Here is a 20,725-nt window from a genome sequence, read left to right on the forward strand (position 1 = left end):
CTAGTATTCTATTAGCACCATGACACGCCAAATTATCTCCCATTGATTCAGTCAACGCGCAGAAGGATAAACAATCTTGGATGCTTGTGTAGATTGATGGTTTGTGTATTTTGTGAGTCTTAAAAGTTGACAGAGGCCGTGACACGTGCCATCTGTATCGCCGGAGCAAGATGGAGAGATGCTGCTAACCGTCTAGCTCGTGTGACGCTTGGACAGTATGATAGCTGGCAAAATGAGAGGTGGGGATCAGCCTGTCCATGTGGGTCCAAAGGAGCGTAAAATTGCGTCCAGCAAAGCGTGCAGGATATGACAGCCAGGACATGAAATTCTAATGAAAACCAAATCTAATGCAATACATATTTTCTGGAAACCCACCTACACAATCCAAACTTTGCAGATGGGCTTGCTCAAACCAGATAATTACATGTGCCTCTGGGTCTAAAGGGAAACAGTGAGGTAAATCACAAAAACAAATATTCTACACGGTAAATGCATGTGTTCAGAGTGTGTTTTTAGGAATGGTGAAGCACAGATATCAATTAATAATGACAAAATATGTACTAAGATCTATTTGTGTGTGTGTGTGTGTGGGGGGGGGGGTGATAATCTTCTTCCCATGAAATAAACTGATAACTGATGAATTAAAAATATCTGACCAAGCTAAGAATTTAATAATATCTACAAATACCTTGAATAAAAATGTAGAAAAAATTTTCACTCAGAAATTACTAGGGCTGGGACAACACATCGAATCTCAATTCGCGATACAAAGAATCTGAAGTGATTCTGATATTTTCTGATGTATCGCGATTCTCTCTCGAATCGATTCTGAGCTTAGGTTTTAACAGCAGATGGCACTACTATACGTGCTTTAGAAACACTCGTACACTGCCTGCTTCCAGTTCCTTTACACACACCACTTAAACCTTAAATAATCATTCATAAAGTTTGAAAAGGTTGAAGTGAATTACAAATCTCGCATCATAAAAGCATTCTGAGCCGAGGTGCAAGTATATTTAACCACTTATATGACTGAGCACACAAGCGCTGTCCAGCACTCTTCTTCGTGAGCATTTGAGAGTGTGCGGTTAAAAACTAGCCAAGAGCACCATCTGCTGTTAAAACTAAGATCAGAATTGATTAGAGAGAGAAAATATCAGGATCGATTCAGATTCATTGTATCGATCGAGAATCAATGTATTGTCCCAGCCCTAGAAATTACTAGCAAATTTCACAAATAAGTACAAAGAAACTGCAAGTAACACATTGAAATAAAAGTGAAATTTTGAAGTACAAAAATCTGAAATTGTATTTTCTTGTAAAACGTACTCTAATAATCTTTTCCACAGCATGTAATTATGCTTTGTTTCCACCGAGCAGTACGGTACAGTACAGTACAGTACGCAATTTTTGCCATTTCCATTGTCAGAAGTTGTGAATGGTACCCTAATTCCGAACCATACCACGACAGAGAATCATTACTTGTGTGTGCTAAAAGGGGAATGACAACACAAGAGGTGCCATTTTCTTAATCAAGTTGAAACACATTACCGTTTCTTCTTGTGACAAACAGTCACATGCCGAGAGGCAAGAACAAGATCTGCTGTATGTCTTCCATTGTTTTTTTACTGTTTCGCTTTCACGAGAATGACATTGATCGCTACTTTCCGGCATACACCGCGCCTATCAAGTAAGGGTACTGTTGGTGGTGGAAACCCAAGCCGGATCAGGGTTTATGTCCTGAATCGTACTGAACTGTACTGAACTGTCCTGTACTGCTCAGTGGAAACGAGCCATAAGATCTTATGGATTTAAGAATGAACCGCTCATTTTAAATCTTCCCGGTCTACTGACATTTGTTATGACATCTGCTTCAAACATTACAATGCTCATGATAACTTTCGTTAACTCTACAATTAGTAAAGCCACTTCACCAGCTAATTACTCTTCGACAGCGATGCCATAGAAACATACAGAGCTACCGCAAAAATGGAAGTTCAAAGACAAAATTCGAACACAAAGGTTTTTTTACTAGGCCTACATGAAAGCATTTTCCAGTTCCAGAAATTACATTTTAAATTAACCTATTGTGTTTCCACTAGCTTTGGCATGTTTAGTCCCTCCCTTTGCACTACATAAAAGGCTTAAAATAGTAAGTATGCATCATGGGGCAGACATACACCAGTAAATGGTGTCCGACCTGCAAAATTATTTGTTTACTGTCAACGAATCTCAATATATGGGCCATTAAAAATCAATAGTACAGGTATGTAGATTCCTGGTTAAATATGACTTAAATTGATAATTCGTCCAAAATATCTCATGCACATTTACATTAAAGCAGATCACAAACAGCACAATATTATATCCACTTTTATTAGCTAAATTATTGAAAATTATTGAAATTATTGAAATGCAACCCTTTCATCAAGAATTACATATAATATATAAAAAAAAAAAATTGACATCCAATCCAAGTCCAATCTTAAAGCAAATCACCACTGTACAAGTTAATCCAGCTTTGAAAAGTCTACGTGTATTTATTTCACAATAAATATCTCAGCTTCCTTTTAACAGGAACATTTGCTTTCTGCACTAGATACATTTGATCTTCAGACAATATTAATTTGCACTTCAGTAGTGATGTCTGATTCATCAAGTGAATACAAAGGATTCTTTGTTCTTGTCACTTGTTTACCCGTCTGAAAAAAACTGAGAAATGTTTCTGAAGTATGCAGAGTCCTTACTTTAATACTTTTACTAAAGTACATCCATTCTACTTTATTTCAAGGTCTAATGAGGTCTTCACAGTGCTGTCAACCCTTTCAAAAGTCCTGATTATAAAGCCTTCGCAGAAACTAATCTATGCCTCTAGGGACTTTCTGTGACTCGAATGAAGACAGAAAGAGACAGATGTACAGAGAAAGAAGAAGTATGCGAGAGAACCGCACCATGCTGTGTGTGCATGTGGGTGACAGGTTAAGAGGATGAGGGCCAATACGCCTGACACCCAACTACAGAAATACACATTCAAAACGGTGTCCGTAAGTTCCCTTTCAACCATCCACAACAACAGAAGCCTTTCCCAAAAATAGTCCCGCAAAGCCGCTTAAACACAGAGATTTCTGATACGCTAATCAACAATCGCTCCCTGCCACATCAGCATCATGCCAGTTTCTATAGTGGAGCAGAAAAGGTTTCTCAGGATAAAGGATTTGTCTTCTTTTCTTAGAAATGCTTCAAAGGAGGTTGGGTCTTTATGAGAGAGGAGCTTAGCAGTGTATGGTGTTTCATTCCCACCATTTCATTTTCGCTGCTAATGTATTTTCATACATCGATAAACTCAACATGCATTAGCATGGAATGCACAAGTGAATGCACTTCATTAATTCTATGCAACCACGGCCTTAACCAAATATTAAGATAAAGTTACATTTTTAGGGGCTGTTTACACAACACTGTTAAAAAATGAAAACTTTTTATGCGTTTTGGCCGTTCTTTTACACGACAATAGCGTTTTGGTGGCCTGAAAATGTTTTTGAAAATGATACCATTATCATCTCCATGTAAACTGCAAAAATGTGAATCTGTGAAAACGGTGACAGCATGCACATGCATATTACGTGTTTAGTCTACGTGTTTAGCCGCTATAGGGAAATAATGAGAAGAATATCAAAGTGCAGTAAACTGTAAAAAAAAAAGGGTGGATTGGCATGCGCGAGGCGAGTGCTTTGTAAAATAATGCGTATGTGCGCAGGCGAATAGTTTTTCTTTACAAAGTGACATCGCCATCTACCTGTCTGGCATGCGTAATACAGCATTTGTAGTCGTTTGCGCGGATCCGTGTGAACTGAGGTTGACAAAAGTACTGACTTCGGTACCTAGTCGGTACTGAAATTTTAAAAATGTGACGCTTTGAGTGCTGTTGAGCGGATTCGTAAACACCTCTGATTGGCCATTGTGTTCCAGGCTCATCGGAACACAAAGGCCAATCAGAGGTGTTTACGAATCCACTCAACAGCACTCAAAGCGTCACATTTGTAAAATTTCAGTACCGATTGGTACCAAAGTCGGTACTTTCGACAACTCTAGTGTGAACAGGGATAGTTTTGATAGCGTTGTCATCTGTACAGAGAAAAAACTTTTCCGTTTTTAGTACATTGCTGTCATGTAAACGTACCCTTAAGCTTGTCAAAGTCAAATAGATTCAGATGGCCAATCAAATCAAAGAAGGCGGGCTTTATTGTTTACAGTAGCCAAACATGAATTGCAGTGTAACACTTCAGATTTAATGGTGGAAGAGTCCAAGGTAAGATGTTTTTACTGTTTTACGATAAAAAATATTAAATGGCCGACAGAAATATCCAATGATGCAAATTTTGCCATTTTGGAAAACACAGGCTCGTAGAGCCGTTTTCAGCATGAGTTAGGCATGAGTTTACAATAAGTTTTAATGTTCTTCTTTTTGTTTATTCCCTTAAAACGCTTTAAACCCTTCATTTAATTACGTTAATAAAAAATTTGTCCACCCCAATGTTATGGTTATGCCTTTGTATTGCAACATGTGACTGAACGGTGAGCAAAATGTAAGATGTAAGAGTTTTTTTAAGTGGCGCAAACAGAAATAATTTCAAAACGTGGGTCTAAATACACTTGACTTGCCATGCTGAACGAATAAAACTAAAGAGGTGACTATTTTTCTCTAGTAAGTTGTACTCGCACACACACTATTCTCTTCCACCATGAAGAAAAAAAAACTCAAGAATGAGGCATTGATTGCATTTACAGTGAGGCAGTTAAACTTTAGCCCTCAGAAGAAGACCCAAGCCTTGAAAAAAGCACATTCTTCTTACTCAACAGCTCCATCAAGTACAATAAATCTAAAGGTCTATCTTACAATTTACTCTAACAAAGGCCATCAAGTCAGCAGCACTGAACACTTGTTGATCTTCTTCTAAACAAATAGATTGTTTAATCTACATTCTTACATAACATTGGCAGGCAAACAAACTCACTCAGAGGTGCTCATGCTCACCTGTTGTTTTTTTTGTGGCAGGCAGTGTCCCTTCAGAATTGCTGGCACTATATCGCCATCTATATGGCGGGAGTGAGTACTACGGGTGTTGAGAGTGGGGGTTGGGAGGGGAGATTGCAAGGCAGAGATTGATTTGCCTTCTCTCAGATGTGGCACTTAGCTGGGGCGATCTGCTGTGAATCACGGCAAATTAAAGAAAACAGAGTGAGCCACACTTAGGGAAAGAGAGGGAGAGAGAGAGATGTGGAACCTGATGTCCCTTCACATCTCTGCCAGTTACCCAAGTCCTATCTGAGACACGGCTCTAGAGAAGGGAAGAAAGGTGTTAGTCACAGCCCAGCTGAGGTTCAGGCTCTCCCGCAGGCATGTGAGAGCCATATAGGGAAAAGATCAATGCAAAAGAAGAAAATAAAGGATTACAGTCAAGGTAGGGTTTAGTTGGATGATTTGATCTTCCGTAATCAATGCAAAAACAGCAACTAGCCAAGATGAAGCAGATCAAAGCGTTCAATATCACCGTCCAATTAGATTATGTGGGGAGGCAAAGCAATCTATCATTTTAGATGGGGATGACTTTTATGGAAACAGATTTTTAAGGGTTTATGGGGATGTGTAAAATGACATTTTCAAAATCGACTAGTCAGTCGGTCTAACAACTAGTCAGTGCCTAAATGAGTAGCCGATTAATCGTTCTTAAAGAAAAACTGAATAATAAGACTGGCTTCGGGTTCATCTGACCACAATTGGCAGTTTACATCTTTCAGCTAGATGGAGCACAATCGAAAGCAACAGAAAGAAGGTGTCTCTTGTGATTTTAAAAGTTAAACTTGACAAGCCGTATTAAAAGAAAATGGTGGTGATTCTTTAAAGGGGATGAATTTGAAGAACCCTTCTGAGAGGGTTTTACGCTTCAAGCGATCTAACAGCTAAAGCACAACAGCAATAGAGCAGCATGATTAATCGTAAAAAGACTGCGATCTCGATTCAAACACCCACGCGATCTTATTTATTATCGACAACAATTCGCCTGTGTCTATTAAACCTTTGACAAAATCATACCGGAACATTCAAATCTGTGTTCATGCTGCCGCTGAGCCAGAGAAAGCATTTTTTGAACCACACAGTATAGTTATTTCTGTTACAAATATTCAAATTATCACAGAAGTAATAAACTTTAAAAGTTTATAGTTCAGATATAAACACTGATGTCTAAGATAGCGATCAAAATTAGGGTTGCCAGGTTTTCACAATAAAACCCGCCCAATTGCTACTCAAAACTAGCCCAATCGCGTTTCAGGTAAAATCCAGGTTTTTGGGGGAGTTTCCCTGGTAAAATTCGCATTCCAGGGGCTAAATATCATGCTTTTTTGGGGTCGCTTCCATCCGTGGACATAAAAGACAACCTGTGTGGCAACAGTGTTAAAGCAGCCCAATTCCACGAGAAAACTACGGACTTGGCAACACTAATCAAAATAGAGCAAATCACCTTTTGAAACTAACTTCAAATAACGGTTGTACCATTACATTGTTATGCCACTAGGTGGCGACAAGTGACTGTTAAAAATGTGTTTGTCATTGAATTATTCATTCAGAAGATTATACATAATACATTTGTTCAAAAACACTGATTCATCCAGTAATGAAACAAGTAGATTAGTGAGTCAATGAATCATTCATTCAAAACCATTAAAAAATTTTTAAATAGGCTGCAGTAATTTATATTTTGTCAGAACCTGTATTAAATTACATGTTATTTTGTTTAGTTGTTCTGTTCAGAATTTCTATTCTAAACAAAAAAATCGTGATTCTCACGTCATCCGGAATCGTGCAGCTCTAAACAGCAACCAGCTATTAAAACTAAAGAAAAACTGGTAAACAAAATATCAAAACTAAAAATAACAACTTATCGCTTATGTGTAGAGGAAAAAGTTGCTCATATCAAGTCAAAATATTTCAGAGCAGAGCATAACTAGAAAAATATTTACTATGGAAATGTCATTGACATTTAAGACTTCATTTCATATTTTCACCTAATATTTTCATTTTTTTTCTGGACTATGAGATCCACATTTATGATTATGTGCATGAACTATGAAAGACGGAAAGATCAGAACAGCAGTGGTCAGGACTGCAGGGCACATCATGCCTGCTTATCACAAATCAGATCTCTGTCTTCCATTTATCTCTGTTCCTGTCATCAATCATACCCAACAACATGCATCTTTCTTAAAAAATACGCACACACATTGGAAAACACCACTCTGTTACACTGCCATTATTTCTACCATTAGCATTCTCTGGTTCCCCTTTAATACACAAGAATTGTGCCGTATAAGCATCTAGAGATAAACACGTATCATGTTACCGTGACATTCGGCTGTTCTCGCTGTGAAATCTGTGTACGTGTGCATGTCTCTGATACAAATCCCCATATTGCCTCCGGCTCCACAGGTCACCGTGCACAACAAACACATATAGTTAGACAAACGCCACATGGATACCATTCAATTAATTTCTGCTTCCAACTAGTGAGATCGAGTGTCACAGATAGAGCCGTCCATGTTTACAGCATGAGTCATTGCAATTATATTTGGATTGGCTAATGCAGACTAGGCCGTCTGGGTGGTTTTAGATATTCTGAAAGAAAAGATTCCAGCAGTAATTGCCTATGAATCAATATGCAAATACAGGAATATTATATAAAATTTCCACTTCTCTCTGAGGGAAGAGGCGGTCCAGGGACATTTTGCAGGCCTGGCATGCCACACGGTGTTTGAAAAGTGGATTAGAAAATCCAGGCTTTTGAGGCTCTCCTCACAATTATCTGCCTGACGGTGGGATGATCTATGCAAACAGAGAGAAGATAAACAGGGAAAGAGGGAAAGAAGTGCACTTGGGATGGATAGAACCTTGTGAAATGAGAGGACTGACAATGTGAGATCTCATTCTGCAAAATCAACGCGTGGGAACTCTAATGCAACTCAAAAATGGAGCAAACTTGAACACAAGTGAGCTTTAATTTTCCCCAGACTGTCACTGTCTCCAAATCAGTTACATTCATATAATGAGTTGGAATTGCTGATATGGTCTTGGTTGAAATGAGTGAGCAGCTCTGGGACATATTATCTTTTATCTTCATCTTTGCTTACATCTCGAAAAAGGGACAGTTCAGCCAAAAAATTAAAATTCTGCCATCATTTACTCGCCCTCATGCAGTTACAAATCTATTAATTTTATTCTTTTTACAAAAAAACACAAAAAGTGAAACTTTAAAAGAATATCCTGGACACTTAAAATGCCATAAAATTCAAGTAAACAGGGAAAGGTGTGCTCAAGCCCCAAAATCATAATAAAATAAAAAGCATAATAAAATAAACCAAATTACATGTATTAAATTATGTCTTCAAGTAAAATCTAATCGATGGTCACTAAAAAGTCACCCTCCACTGTAGCTATCAAAGGAAATATGGCAGTACAAGGTGATATTTGATTACGTACATGATATTTGATGGACATCTGATACCACTGATACATCAAACCTGACATGTGGCATGTAACAGTGCCATATTTGATTGCAGAGATGCAAAAACAGTTTGAAACGCTAGAAAATGGCCAGAGAGGTGGTGAATTTGAAGACACAAGCTATGTGAGAAAGATTTACGATGCAAAAATTAAAAAAAAAAAAATGTATGCTTACACAAAGAAAAAACGACAATGAGAGTCTGTTTACACTATGTAAACCACTGAACCATAATCACCAGGAAAAAGACATGAAGAAACGGGTTCAGAATGAGTGTGTGTATTTATGAGCATCTTCAAAGCATTTACAGCCTAAGTAGTTAGTGAATTTATAGTCTAAAAAGTTTTTACCATTACAAATAATTCTTGACCTGTCTCTTCCTGCTGCTTAATGCCCAAAAAGCTAAACAAATCTTTCTGCTTTGATATCTCTTTCTATTACCCAAGCCTTTTGACTTAGCGCCTACTCCAGAGCGCACCATTAGCCAAACACACAAATTTGTGCCTTAACAATAAATCTCCAACATACACTGTGCTCCCACTCCGGGAGCCAAGAGTGATGCTGTAGGTCAGTGGGTCTTGACCTCTGAGACTGTAGACAAGTGCAACATCCCCACCAGGAGCGTTCTGTAATCACCCATTCTTCACCATCAACTATAACCCACATGCATGCACACCATATCTGCCATGAAGGAGTTGCACAATTAAGACAAAAATCAAACCTAACCTATGCAGCAAAAGCAGCGACCTTGGTAGAGGATGGGTAGCGAGTACAAAGGAGGGTCAACACAGGGAGCGATCCATTCAGATCCACTGCAGTGCTAATGACTGGGTGCTCTCATTATCTCCATCATTACCAGACCTTCATTTAGCGTATTGTGCTCAATAGCTAGTGTGCGAATTAATCAAGATTTCTCACTCTGGTAACACAAGCTTCTTCCTAATGGCGCATTTCAGAGATTAAAGTACGAGTCACAGTACAGTCCCTCTGCAAGGTTAAAGAGAAACCAGACCTCCCAAATTCTCTCTGTGCTTCAGCACAAGGGCATTGCGAGGACCAGGGGTCAAGTTAGTATTGGCTGTTAACCCCTGCTGGTGAATGCAGCAACTACACCATTTTGTATGCCAAATAAAAACATTTATCCTTTTTTTCAGCTATCCATTTTTTCATTATTTAGATTATAATTTTTTGACATCCAAGTTCCATTTTAACATTTAAAATAATTTATTTATTTAATTCATAAATAATTTTAGTTTACTGAAATCACGTGGCTTTGGCAGTTTGATACATGCTTCGAACCACTGATTCGAAACAAAAGATTCATAAAGCTTCGAAGCTTCACGAAGCAGTGTTTTGAACTCGCCCATCACTAGATATTGTTGAATAAAGTCGTTATTTTGGTTTTTTGGCACACAAAAAGTATTTTTGTCACTTCATAACCACTGTGGTCACATGAACTGTTTTAAATACGTTTTTAGTAGCTTTCTGTGCATTGAAAGTTAATTGTCTTGCTGTCAATGCAGGCCACACTGAGCCATCAGATTTTATCAAAAATATCTTAATTTGTTTTCTGAAGATAAACGAAGGTCTAACGTGTGTGGAACGATTTGAGGGTGAGTAATTAATGACAGAATTTTCATTTTTGGGTGAACTAACCCTTTAAGCTTTATTAGAATCTTTTCATTAACTGAAATGGTTTTAGCTTTAGTTAACAATAACTACTTTGTCGCATCCCTAATTTGTGCAACAAAACAAACTTTTAATGAAGAAAGCCAAATTGTTGCAAAATATTTTGAGAGCAGGGTTTATCTTTTTGAATCCAAGGTGCTGTAACAGCATTCCCGACTATCCCTACCTAATTTATTGACCTCCTTGGCGATAAAACCACAAAACCGATGGAACTGCAACATAATGCATTTATAGTAATGCTAATGTAAAGTAAAGGATCTAAACAGAGTAAATGGAAAACTCTTAAATATTTAAGGTGCTTTGCATTTTGACATCATTAATCGGAATCACAAATATGAAGTAAAAATATCAAGCAACAGGGTTGCTACTTCACCTCGCCATTCGCTGAGGACGGATGCTATATATACACACATGCACTCCGTAGCTGGTGATGAGCACCCTAGACACAGAGAGTGGACACAGCTGAAGCCAGCCCTTCTGCATGACTGCCTTTAGGCTTTGCGACTAAAGGGAAAGTGTGATTGTATGTGTGTGTGTGTGTGTGTGTGTTTGTGCGTTATGCCCTGGCTGAAGCGATGTGCACCTGTTACCCTTGCAATAAATAGAAATGACACCAGCCTAAAGCAGCGCCTGTTTCTCTCATTAAGACTGATGAATCACCGGAGTAACACATAAGTGTCAGCGAAGTCATCAAATGCACACCGTCCGTGTCACACCACAAGGTCGTCAAGGGAGAAAGGGATGCAAATGTTAATTCAAAAGCGTTAAGTGTGGCCTATACAAGATTTAAAGCCAATATGTGCATCCTGGAGCGAACAACATCCTCTCGAAACTTTAAATGGCCACACTGACTTATCTATTACCTGAGATATTGGACTGCATGTTCTGTCCCAAAGAATTCTTGCCACTTATGGGTCTTACAGCAAGTAAGGGAAATTATTTTCCCTTTCATTTCTCTCTCCCTTTTTTCCATTTTCTAAAGCCGTGCTGGGGGAAACTGGGTAAATAGATAAGTAAATAAAATAAAACACAAAAGCAATGGGGGAGAGAGAGCAAAAGATAAATGTCTGTACCTCACGGGTATGCCACGCTTATTTTGAATCATTGCAGCGGCTCGCGACTGCTTAACGTTTCATTTTGGAAACAGGGATTTATAGAGGGGGAAATTCACAGGCTCCGATACGCAAGGGAAACTTGGCGCCCTACCTGCGTGACTATAAATAAGATCCTTCTCACTTGATCACACACGGAGCCAGAGAGGAAAAAAGGGATTTTGCACCTCTGGCCAGGTAGAAGGTGAGGGTGAGACGATAATGTAGAGAGCATTGTATGAAGCTATAATCTATTTAAAGTGGGGGAGCCAAACATAGACAACATCTTGCTTACAATGAATTGTTAAAAAGAACGTGCTGTAATCTGTGCAGACTCCCTGAAGATTCAGATCATTGAGATGATTCACAGCTATAAAAGTAAAAGCCCAGTGAAGCATCAAAGAAGTGCTGAAATGTGACTAATGCCTAATAAGTATTAATAATGAGTGCACAATGATAGCTTTCTTGAAGTTCTCAAGAATAGTGTCCTTTTTTTTAACCTGCGCACAAAGCCTGGAGCTTTCCGTGTGATACACAACAGTAAAGATGTATTTAAATTCAATAGTGAATAATGCATGTACCACATGCTGAGGGCATGTTAAGTTATAAATTACCTTACATCCATAATAAAACATTTAACTAACACAAAACACGTCTATCAAATGCATGTTATCTTCAAAGGGCCACAGCGGTCACATTTAAGGACCATAAATTGACAGAGTTTGAGCATTATAAATCATTTTCTGTGCAAATAATGACATTTAATCTGCGAGAGGAAAAACCATCAACAACCACGACACCTGTTGTTTATTATCCTGTGCAAGGAATTAACAGTTAAGCAGTAGCTTACAAATGAGCCATCAGCATTTTAAATGCAAGTGGCCATAACAATGTCCAACTGGCTATGCCACTGACTGCTGTAATGCAAAGAACAAGACAATATTAACTATTAACAGCCTCAGGTGACCTATTGCAACAGCGGTTCTAAATCACTTTGATTTAGGAAAGAAAACCTCAAAAATAACAAACTGGAACCAAAAGGAGAAAGTGTGTAAAAGCAGTTGGTAGCTGAAGATGGTAGCTGGTGGTTATTAGTTGGTGCAAGCAGGTGGTTAACCAGCTACAAATGTCCCAATAGCCAGCTTGACCACTTGTAGCTGTAGTTTTGTTTGCAGATCCAAGATGGACAACAGGCTTGATTCAGCAAATGACTATCTTAGACAAGCTAGAAACCAGCTTCAGTGTTTCAAAATCAAAACACAGCTACCTGCACCTTAAACTGAATCGACTGACTTCTTTACACGCTCCATTTGATTCCAGTTGTTTGAAGTGAACGCGCGCTTCCCCTTAATGGTTAATAGCTCATTTTAATAGTCGGTTTCGTTCGTTTATCAATTTCATTTTAAGTATTTCGATTAAAGAGGGACGCAGTCGATCACTTATTGTATTCATTTATTAGTCTCGTTTGAAGTGAGTAAAACGGCTGTTAATCGCTTGTTTCATTTGTTTGATTACAATTCGTTGATCTTGTTACGTTGAATTCGCTCTGAAGTAAACGGAAAAGGTATTATCTTAATAGTTGATTTGTTCGTTAATGGTTTATTTAGGCTAGTTTTACCGATTTCAAATCACTAGATAGGGACTGTTTTAGCCTTGAATCGTTTATTTGTTCGCTTATTTACTGACTTTGCTGTCTTTAGTGAATGGAGAAGGGCTCCGTGAGTCAGCCCGTCGTGTGAATGTCTCCTGATGAAGGGAGCCAAAGGAGCGCTCAACTTCAGAGCTGAGCGGAATATAGATGCGATCTGAGACTGAGTTTGCTCGTGATTTGCACCCATCTCAACCCAGTGCATTAGACTGATTCACACGAACGGACTTGACTAAACGTCTAACGTCAACGTTCAATGCATTAGAGACATCACTACTGTGATAAATAAATCAAATAGGCTAAATAATAACGTTTCATTACACTGATCTCTATTCTTTTTGTCGTGGCATTCAGCTATAACTATTATCTCAGTTCAACTCCTTCTGCTCAGCGAGTTGTAAGTGCAATGCGCTCACAAAATAATTTCACTATTTTTCCTACACTAAAGTAATGCAAAAAAAATCCTGAGAAGCCGCTCAAGCGATATTTGCTGAACATAACCAAATGGAACCTCTCGCGCCTACCTGGGAAACGAGGAATGCGATGAAAATGCGGGTTCCGAACTCCATGGTCTCAGATAAGTGGGAATAATGTTCAAAACGAGATGCTCGGACCAGCGCTGTTCATAATTCCAGAGTCGCGAGAGTAAAGCCCCTCTGCCTCGAGCTGCCAACTTCCCAAATAGAACTGCAGCCTCGTGAGCAGAGCATTGGAGTCCACCACCAATAGATTTATAGGGGGGGTTTCTTCTTTGACGCTCGCATGATCCTGACATGCTCGCATTGATGCTCAAGTAATAGTCTCAGCACCTTTGCGTTGCATTCCTTCATTTTTCACTGATTTTAAACTTTCTGTTTTGAAAGATAATGTATAGAAGCCTAGTTTAATAGGGTGGTATATTTTACATTCACTCACTTAATGGAAACAATATTACACTATACAATAATGAATAATGAGACATGCATAGTTCCAGAGGGGTTATTGCTGTGCTTTTAATGTGTCATGTTTAATTTTTTTAATAAGAGAAAAACAGCTTAGACAGGGTTTATGATTCGTCATCAATCTTAACTTTATAGACTGTGCTTTAGATCAATGACTATCAGCTGGTGGGTTGTAACATATGGGTCACAGGTCTGTTGTGATTGGGTTGTGGACAGGAGGAGGTAAAATCCTATATACAAACAATAAAATGCAACTAAGCATAAGCATAGTCAGTGTAGCTTAAAAAAAAAAAAAAAAGAGAGAGATTTTAAAAAGCTATAAGGAAACAATCTCCAATAGTTAGTCAATCAAATCATAGTTTCAGAATACAGACATAAGTTCCATGAGGAACTTACGAAATAGTGATACAAAATGATCGACACCTAGGCAAATATGAATTGGTTGCTTGATACGATCATCTTGAAAAACTATGAACAAAACTATGCAAAAAAAAAAAAAAAACTGGTTTAAGTGCATAAAATCCATCAGGGCTTTTCACACTGCGCTTAACCCCGGGTTATCTTCATTCTAAACACCGTTTTTAACCCCAGGTAAGGGAGCGTTTCACACTTGTAATTTAGACGCGGGGTTAGCACCAAATAACCCTGGGTCATTCTAAACCCCTGGTAAACGGAAACCTGGGTTATCTTGCACGTTTCACACTGCTCATACTATACCCAGGGTTGACAGTTAATCCTGGGTATTCATAAACTACCGTTTCACACTGCACATTCCTAAACCCTGGGGTAAAGTCCTTATCTGCATATTTGCGGTGTCAGTGTCACTGACTGGACAAACGCAGCACGTGACCTGTTTATATAAAGGCCCTAGCATTGCGCATCCTCATATTACACATTGCTGACTGTAGTATCAAGGTTTTTTTTTTTTTTTTTTTTTTTTTTTTTTTGAGTGAACTTTTCGAACTATCAAGGTAAGAATGACAGTCTCTTATTCACTCCAATTGTCCCGTTTTCCATCGCCATTTGACATTTTTCCTATCGCAGAAATTACTGTATATACATTGCGCGGTGATCTGAAACGTGAACAAGCGCGTGAATATAAGGCACGCGATTGGTTGTCGGTTGCTAAGCATCTAGTTGTAACATTCTAACACTGCATCGTTTCACAAGTTTGGCACCGCAATGCGGGGTTAACACCGCTAACCCTGCTCCGGAGCAGGGTTTCATAACCCTGGGTAAAAAGCGGTGCTAACCCTGCATCTAAATTACAAGTGTGAAACGCTCCTTTACTGGGGTTAAAAATGGTGTTTAGAACGACTATAACCCGGGGTTAAGTGCAGTGCGCTTTTGTGGTGTTAACCCCGCATTGGTGCCAAATTGTACAGTGTGAAACGATGCAGTGTTAGAATGTTACAACTAGATGCTTAGCAACCGACAACCAATCGCGTGCATTATATACACACGCTTTGGGCAGACACGGAAACATCGCGCAATGTATATAAACAGTCGTTTCTGCGTATGATAGGAAAAATGTCAAACGGCGATGGAAAACGCAACAACTGGAGTGAAGAAGAGACCATTTGATTCTTACCTTTATAGTTCAAAAAGTTCACTCAGAAACACTTGATATTACAGTTAGCAATGTGTAATCTGAGGACGCGCAATGCTAGAGCCTTATGTAAACAGGTCACGTGCCACGTTTTTCTAGTCAGTGACACTGACACCGTGAGTATTCAAACAAGGACTTTAACCCTGGGTTTAGGAATGTGCAATGTGAAACGGCAGCTTATGAAAACTCAGGATTAACTGTTAACCCCGGGTATATTATGAGCAGTGTGAAACGTGAATAAAGATAGCCCAGGATTCCATTTATCCGGGGTTTAGAATGACCCAGGGTTAACTATTTAAAGTGTGAAAAGCCCCGAGCACTTGATGCCCAATATAAAACTGTAAAAACCTCAAAGTTTCATGATTTTGATAAAGAAAATTTCAAATTTTGAGGATAATTTGAAATGATGCTGGACATACAAGGTAATTTTCTTTATAACAACAAATTCACTAAACTTTTACAACAGCATCTACAGTCAAGTTCGGATTTGTTACAACCATGAGGTTTAAATTGCCATCTGTGTTTCTGGATTTTTCCTTTCAAAACTGCAGCACACCGACTGACTTGAATGACAACAACACAACAGCTAACCTCGCATTCTCTTTTGGATTTTATCATACTCAGCAAAACTCTCTCTGACCTAAAGTTCTACCAGAAACTTTTTTATAAATGGTGAAAATATTCCTTTGACCACGGCCAATGTCTGACAGAATCTGTATTTCAGTCACTTGTCATGTCCAGACTAAAAAAACTCTGATGGAGTTCAGAAAAGACAGAATGTCTATTAAAATCTCAGTATGTACAGTCTGACACACTGTCCAAAAATTACCACAGGTAATCACAAGAACTGATCTGAATATCTGAGTCACAGTGGCTCCAAAATTCCAAAATTTCACATGGTAAGAAGTTATTCTGAACATAATAAATAGCTAAAATGATCAACAATAGTATATATAACAAATATATATTAATTAATGTGTCATATCCATATGACAAGTACTATTTTATCAAGGACAACCCACAAACAACCCACCAAGGAGCTCAAACTCAAATTCTTCTTACAATTTACACAAATCTTTAGCATTTTAAGTTTGTTTCTGGATATTAGTTTACTTTACTCTCGACTCATCATTTGTTATTTCCCCTACGTACCATGAAGCATGACATGGGCTATTGAGTCATGAGGGCAAGTACAACTAAAAAGTGTCCAAAGATCCATCATAATGACCAACGAATTCCACACTGAGCACAAGCAAATATCCTTTGACCAACAGACACAGGGGTTTCAGGCCAAAACTTTAAAAAAGAAAGGCACATTTATATTTGGTATGGGAATACAGCCATGCTTCTTTGAGCACTCCTTTGGCCCTGTTATATTAACATGTCTTGGATGCACGTCAAGGGAATGTGACACTTCCTGTTATGAAAGACAGCGAGGCCATGATGCTCGCAGACAAACACTGAACTGCAGATCATGGACCTCTGTAATATCTCGGACAATATCCAGACATCTTAGTTAACTATTTCAGCTTTAAAGGCATGTTAAAAACACAGAAGAAAATGATAAATCAGAAAATACCAAATGTTTCCCATTAGGCCAAAAGGTTACAGTTTCATCAAGTCTCTCTCTGCCTGTCATCGCCATTCCCAACCAGAGTTCCTGTTAAAACTTTGACTGACTGCAAAAGAACAGAAACTTTTTCATTTTTCGAAGGAAGAAGATGAATCGAGACTAAAAGATAATGAAAGACTCTGCTTAATCCATTCATATTCTACCCACAACTCTCTGCAGCCACATACAAATGGATAGATTTGTGCATATATCTTTTTGGAGTAGATAAAGGGGAGGGGTTATGATGCGTACCATCACCTCAGGAGCCATCATCTCTCCCCACCACCCCACCCTCCCTCTATTCCCTCTCTCTCTGAAAAATGAGGCTAGGAATTGTTGTGACGTCCTGAGGAATTGCTTTCTCAAGACAATGTTGCAGGATTGTTGCGCTATATCTCTTTATCGAAGGATCCGGGCTGGAAATAGCATTACGGCTGCTGTGGATTTGTCTAAAACGCATACGTTAAAAATAAAAGGGTGTGCGGGGAGGAGAAGAAAAACGTTCCAGTATGTTGGATTGTCAAGGAGGCGATGAAGAGGAAGCTACCTGCAATTTTAAGTGAAAAATGAAGAACTGCAAGACAAAACCATATGAGAACGATTAAAATGTCAAGACAAGAGCAAAACGTTTTAAGATAACATATCTCCTCTTCAGGAGTGAATACCTAAGGAATAATTCTCCTGATTCAATATTCATACACCTGCTACTTCTCTATAAAAATGAAAAAAATGAAAAAACAAAGACTGAACTTTACTTGTTCGTCCATTTTAGCAACAACCAAATCAACAATTTAGACTGGAATATCTAAAAATGTGTGAGACTTTGACCATATCCTTGAACTGATTATGAAAATGTTGTAAATTATACAACAATTTATAAATACACAATATACACAAATTTTTACATTGAGTTAACTTTTGCAAATGGCTTTATATATACCATCTGCAAAACTGATTGCTGTGAAAAATGGCACAAATGGAGCTTTTTTACTTTTTGGACTTATCTTGACATCCTGTTATCTTGACGTCTTGTTATCTTGTCTTGAAAAGGGTGGGATGAAAATGTCTCCTGGTATTGAATGGAAGTAAGAGCGCTGGAAAATATTCTTTATGGGAAACAATCCACTCCTCCCTCTCTAAAAAGGGAAAAGAGCACAGAGTACGGAGGGCAAATGCAACAATAATCATGAAAAATGGCAAAGAGGCACAGAACTGCATAATATCATATAATAAAACAGCTAAATCAACAAGACTGAAAGGAATAAAATAAGTGTGTACAAAGTTGGTACTCACCTCAAAGAAACCTGCTTCATATAGTTGCATTATATCAAGCTGTGTTACCTTCTGAGAGCTGCAAGTAGAGGTTTACTGACATAAACAACAACCAGACATGTTTTTTAAGGTTATTTCTTTATTAGGTCTTTGTGTACAGAGTACTTGTGTAAAAATGAATGTACTCTTACCACAGATGCCTCTTCTTTTCTTTTCACCAGGGCCGATTGTATAAGCGAGCATCTCCCAAACAAAAACCAAAGGTATGCTTTCAATGCAGCATTGATCCAACGAGCAGTTAACAAGTGATCTCTTCCTTCATATTAATTGAAAACAACAGGTGAATCAATTTGATTTACTTTCATAATGGTTTTTTTTATCCTTTCTGCTCACTGTGTAAAGTAATAGATAATGAAATCAATGTCCAGGTGAAGAAACACCACCAGTCTCCAGAGAGCTGAACCTTAACCAAACAAGTAAATGAAAACGTCTATCTGCATGTTCCCCAATTATTCAGACTGATTAAATAAATTTGCCGTAACGAAAACAAGGGCACGCCGCGACACAATCCAATGTTTTGTTTTTGTTTTTTATTTTTTAAATACCAGCCACGGTCATGTTTGCAGTACAATACATGGACCTTCTACCCCTCACTGCCCAACAAAATCAGTATATGCCAGCTGGACTGAATCCACATCCTCATTTGCACACTGTCCTCTTGATCTGGATGTATGGTCCTCCTGAGGATGTAATTACAAATAATGGACACTAGGTGAGGCAAAAGCCTCCTTCTCAGCAGGTAAAGGATGGTGTCCAGTGGAACAGTACTCCCTCTCCCTGTCCAGGCGAGAAGCTTTTGTCCTTGGGAGTGAGCAGGTGATGCACTGCCAGAATCGGAGCGGGGCCAGGGAAAGCTCCCACGTGCCAGCACTGCTGGAGCAGATTGATGGTCCCTCCATTTGATGCTTTATTACAGCCTGTACTCTCTTTATTATGTCTCTCCATTTTCTCCCAAACAACACGCATTTATCTCTAAGCGGCTTTAGCATTTTCTCCCCATGCTTTTTTTTTATTATTCATTTATTATGTTACATATGTTTAAAGGGACAGTTCACCCAAAAATGAACATTCTGTCATCATTTACTCACCCTCATGCTGTTCCAAACCTGTATGACTTTCTTTCTTCTGTAGAACACAATAGAGAAGTTCAGCAGAATGTTCACACTGCTCTTTTCTATACAATGAAAGTGAAATATGACCAGAGGCTGTGAATATAAATTAAGCAGTATATACAGGGGTGCACATAAGTGGTATGCAGGTACACATGCGTGGTAATAAACGATGCGCACCAGAAAACATGGAGGGACGCGCTTTTGAGTACCAACGTTTTTTCAGGACCGGTTCACAGGGAGTAGGATTTTTCTCCATCTCTGGTAAGATAGCAATCATAAGTGTGTTAAGTGTGATAAGTGTGTTCTTTAATTATTAGGTGTGCAACGGATCGCAGTTTATCCGTGATCCATACGGATAAGGTCCAACGTTTCGGCACGCATGTGATTCGCGGATTAACTGCTAAATTTAACCATCATAGAGTGAAAGTTTATCATTTGGACGTGTTTTGTCTCGCCGCCATTTAACACATTCAAACGATTTTAAAAGAAGAAGTCAATCAGACAGCGCTCGAACACAGAATTAATTCCTCTTCCGTGTTTACTTGCGCTTGAACGGACACATACACACAAAATTATGTCAAAATACCTGTCTCGGCAAGTATTCTTTTGGTTATGTCGTGAGTGAACAGTTGAAAAAGAAACCGAATGTTGTGTCAGTTATTCGGTCTATGCTTTCCTTCTTAAAGTGACAGCAGCCTAATACTCTTGCTGTTGTCTGTGTCATTAATGTTAGTAAAATAAAAAAAAATAAAAATCATTAGCATCATCTACCATGTTCGAGAGAAAAGAAGATAGTGAGGAGAGCAATCAGGAGGAAAGTGATGAGGACAGCTTTTAGGATAAGTGTGTTGCGTAAAGTGTGAGTACCAAGCAACTTCTCCATCTCGGATTTCATCAAAAATATCTTAATTTGTGTTCTGAAGATGAACGAAGGACTTACAGGTATGGAACGACATGAGGGTGAGTAATTAATGACTGAATTTTCATTTTTGGGTGAACTAACTAGGGCTGGGACAATAAATTGATTCATCTAGATTCGTGGATCTATTCTAAAATTTTCAGAATGCATCGCGATTCTCTCTTGAATATATTCTGAGTTTAGTTTTTAACAGCAGATGGCGCTCTAGGCTAGTTTT

General features: G+C 38.6%; 1 protein-coding gene across 1 annotated transcript in view; it reads right to left on the bottom strand.

Annotated features, from left to right (window-relative positions):
- Window positions 1–13,686, bottom strand: part of cdh13 (cadherin 13, H-cadherin (heart)) — a 355,078-nt gene extending 341,392 nt beyond the window's left edge. Inside the window, exon 1 of the mRNA XM_051869540.1 lies at window positions 13,508–13,686. Within this exon, the coding sequence (XP_051725500.1) occupies window positions 13,508–13,552 (45 nt within the window). The 5' untranslated portion in view covers window positions 13,553–13,686. The remainder of the gene's footprint in view (window positions 1–13,507) is intronic.
- Window positions 13,687–20,725: the final 7,039 nt, after the last annotated feature.

The sequence above is a fragment of the Ctenopharyngodon idella genome, chromosome 18, assembly GCF_019924925.1.
Source record: "Ctenopharyngodon idella isolate HZGC_01 chromosome 18, HZGC01, whole genome shotgun sequence".
Lineage (NCBI taxonomy): Eukaryota > Metazoa > Chordata > Actinopteri > Cypriniformes > Xenocyprididae > Ctenopharyngodon > Ctenopharyngodon idella.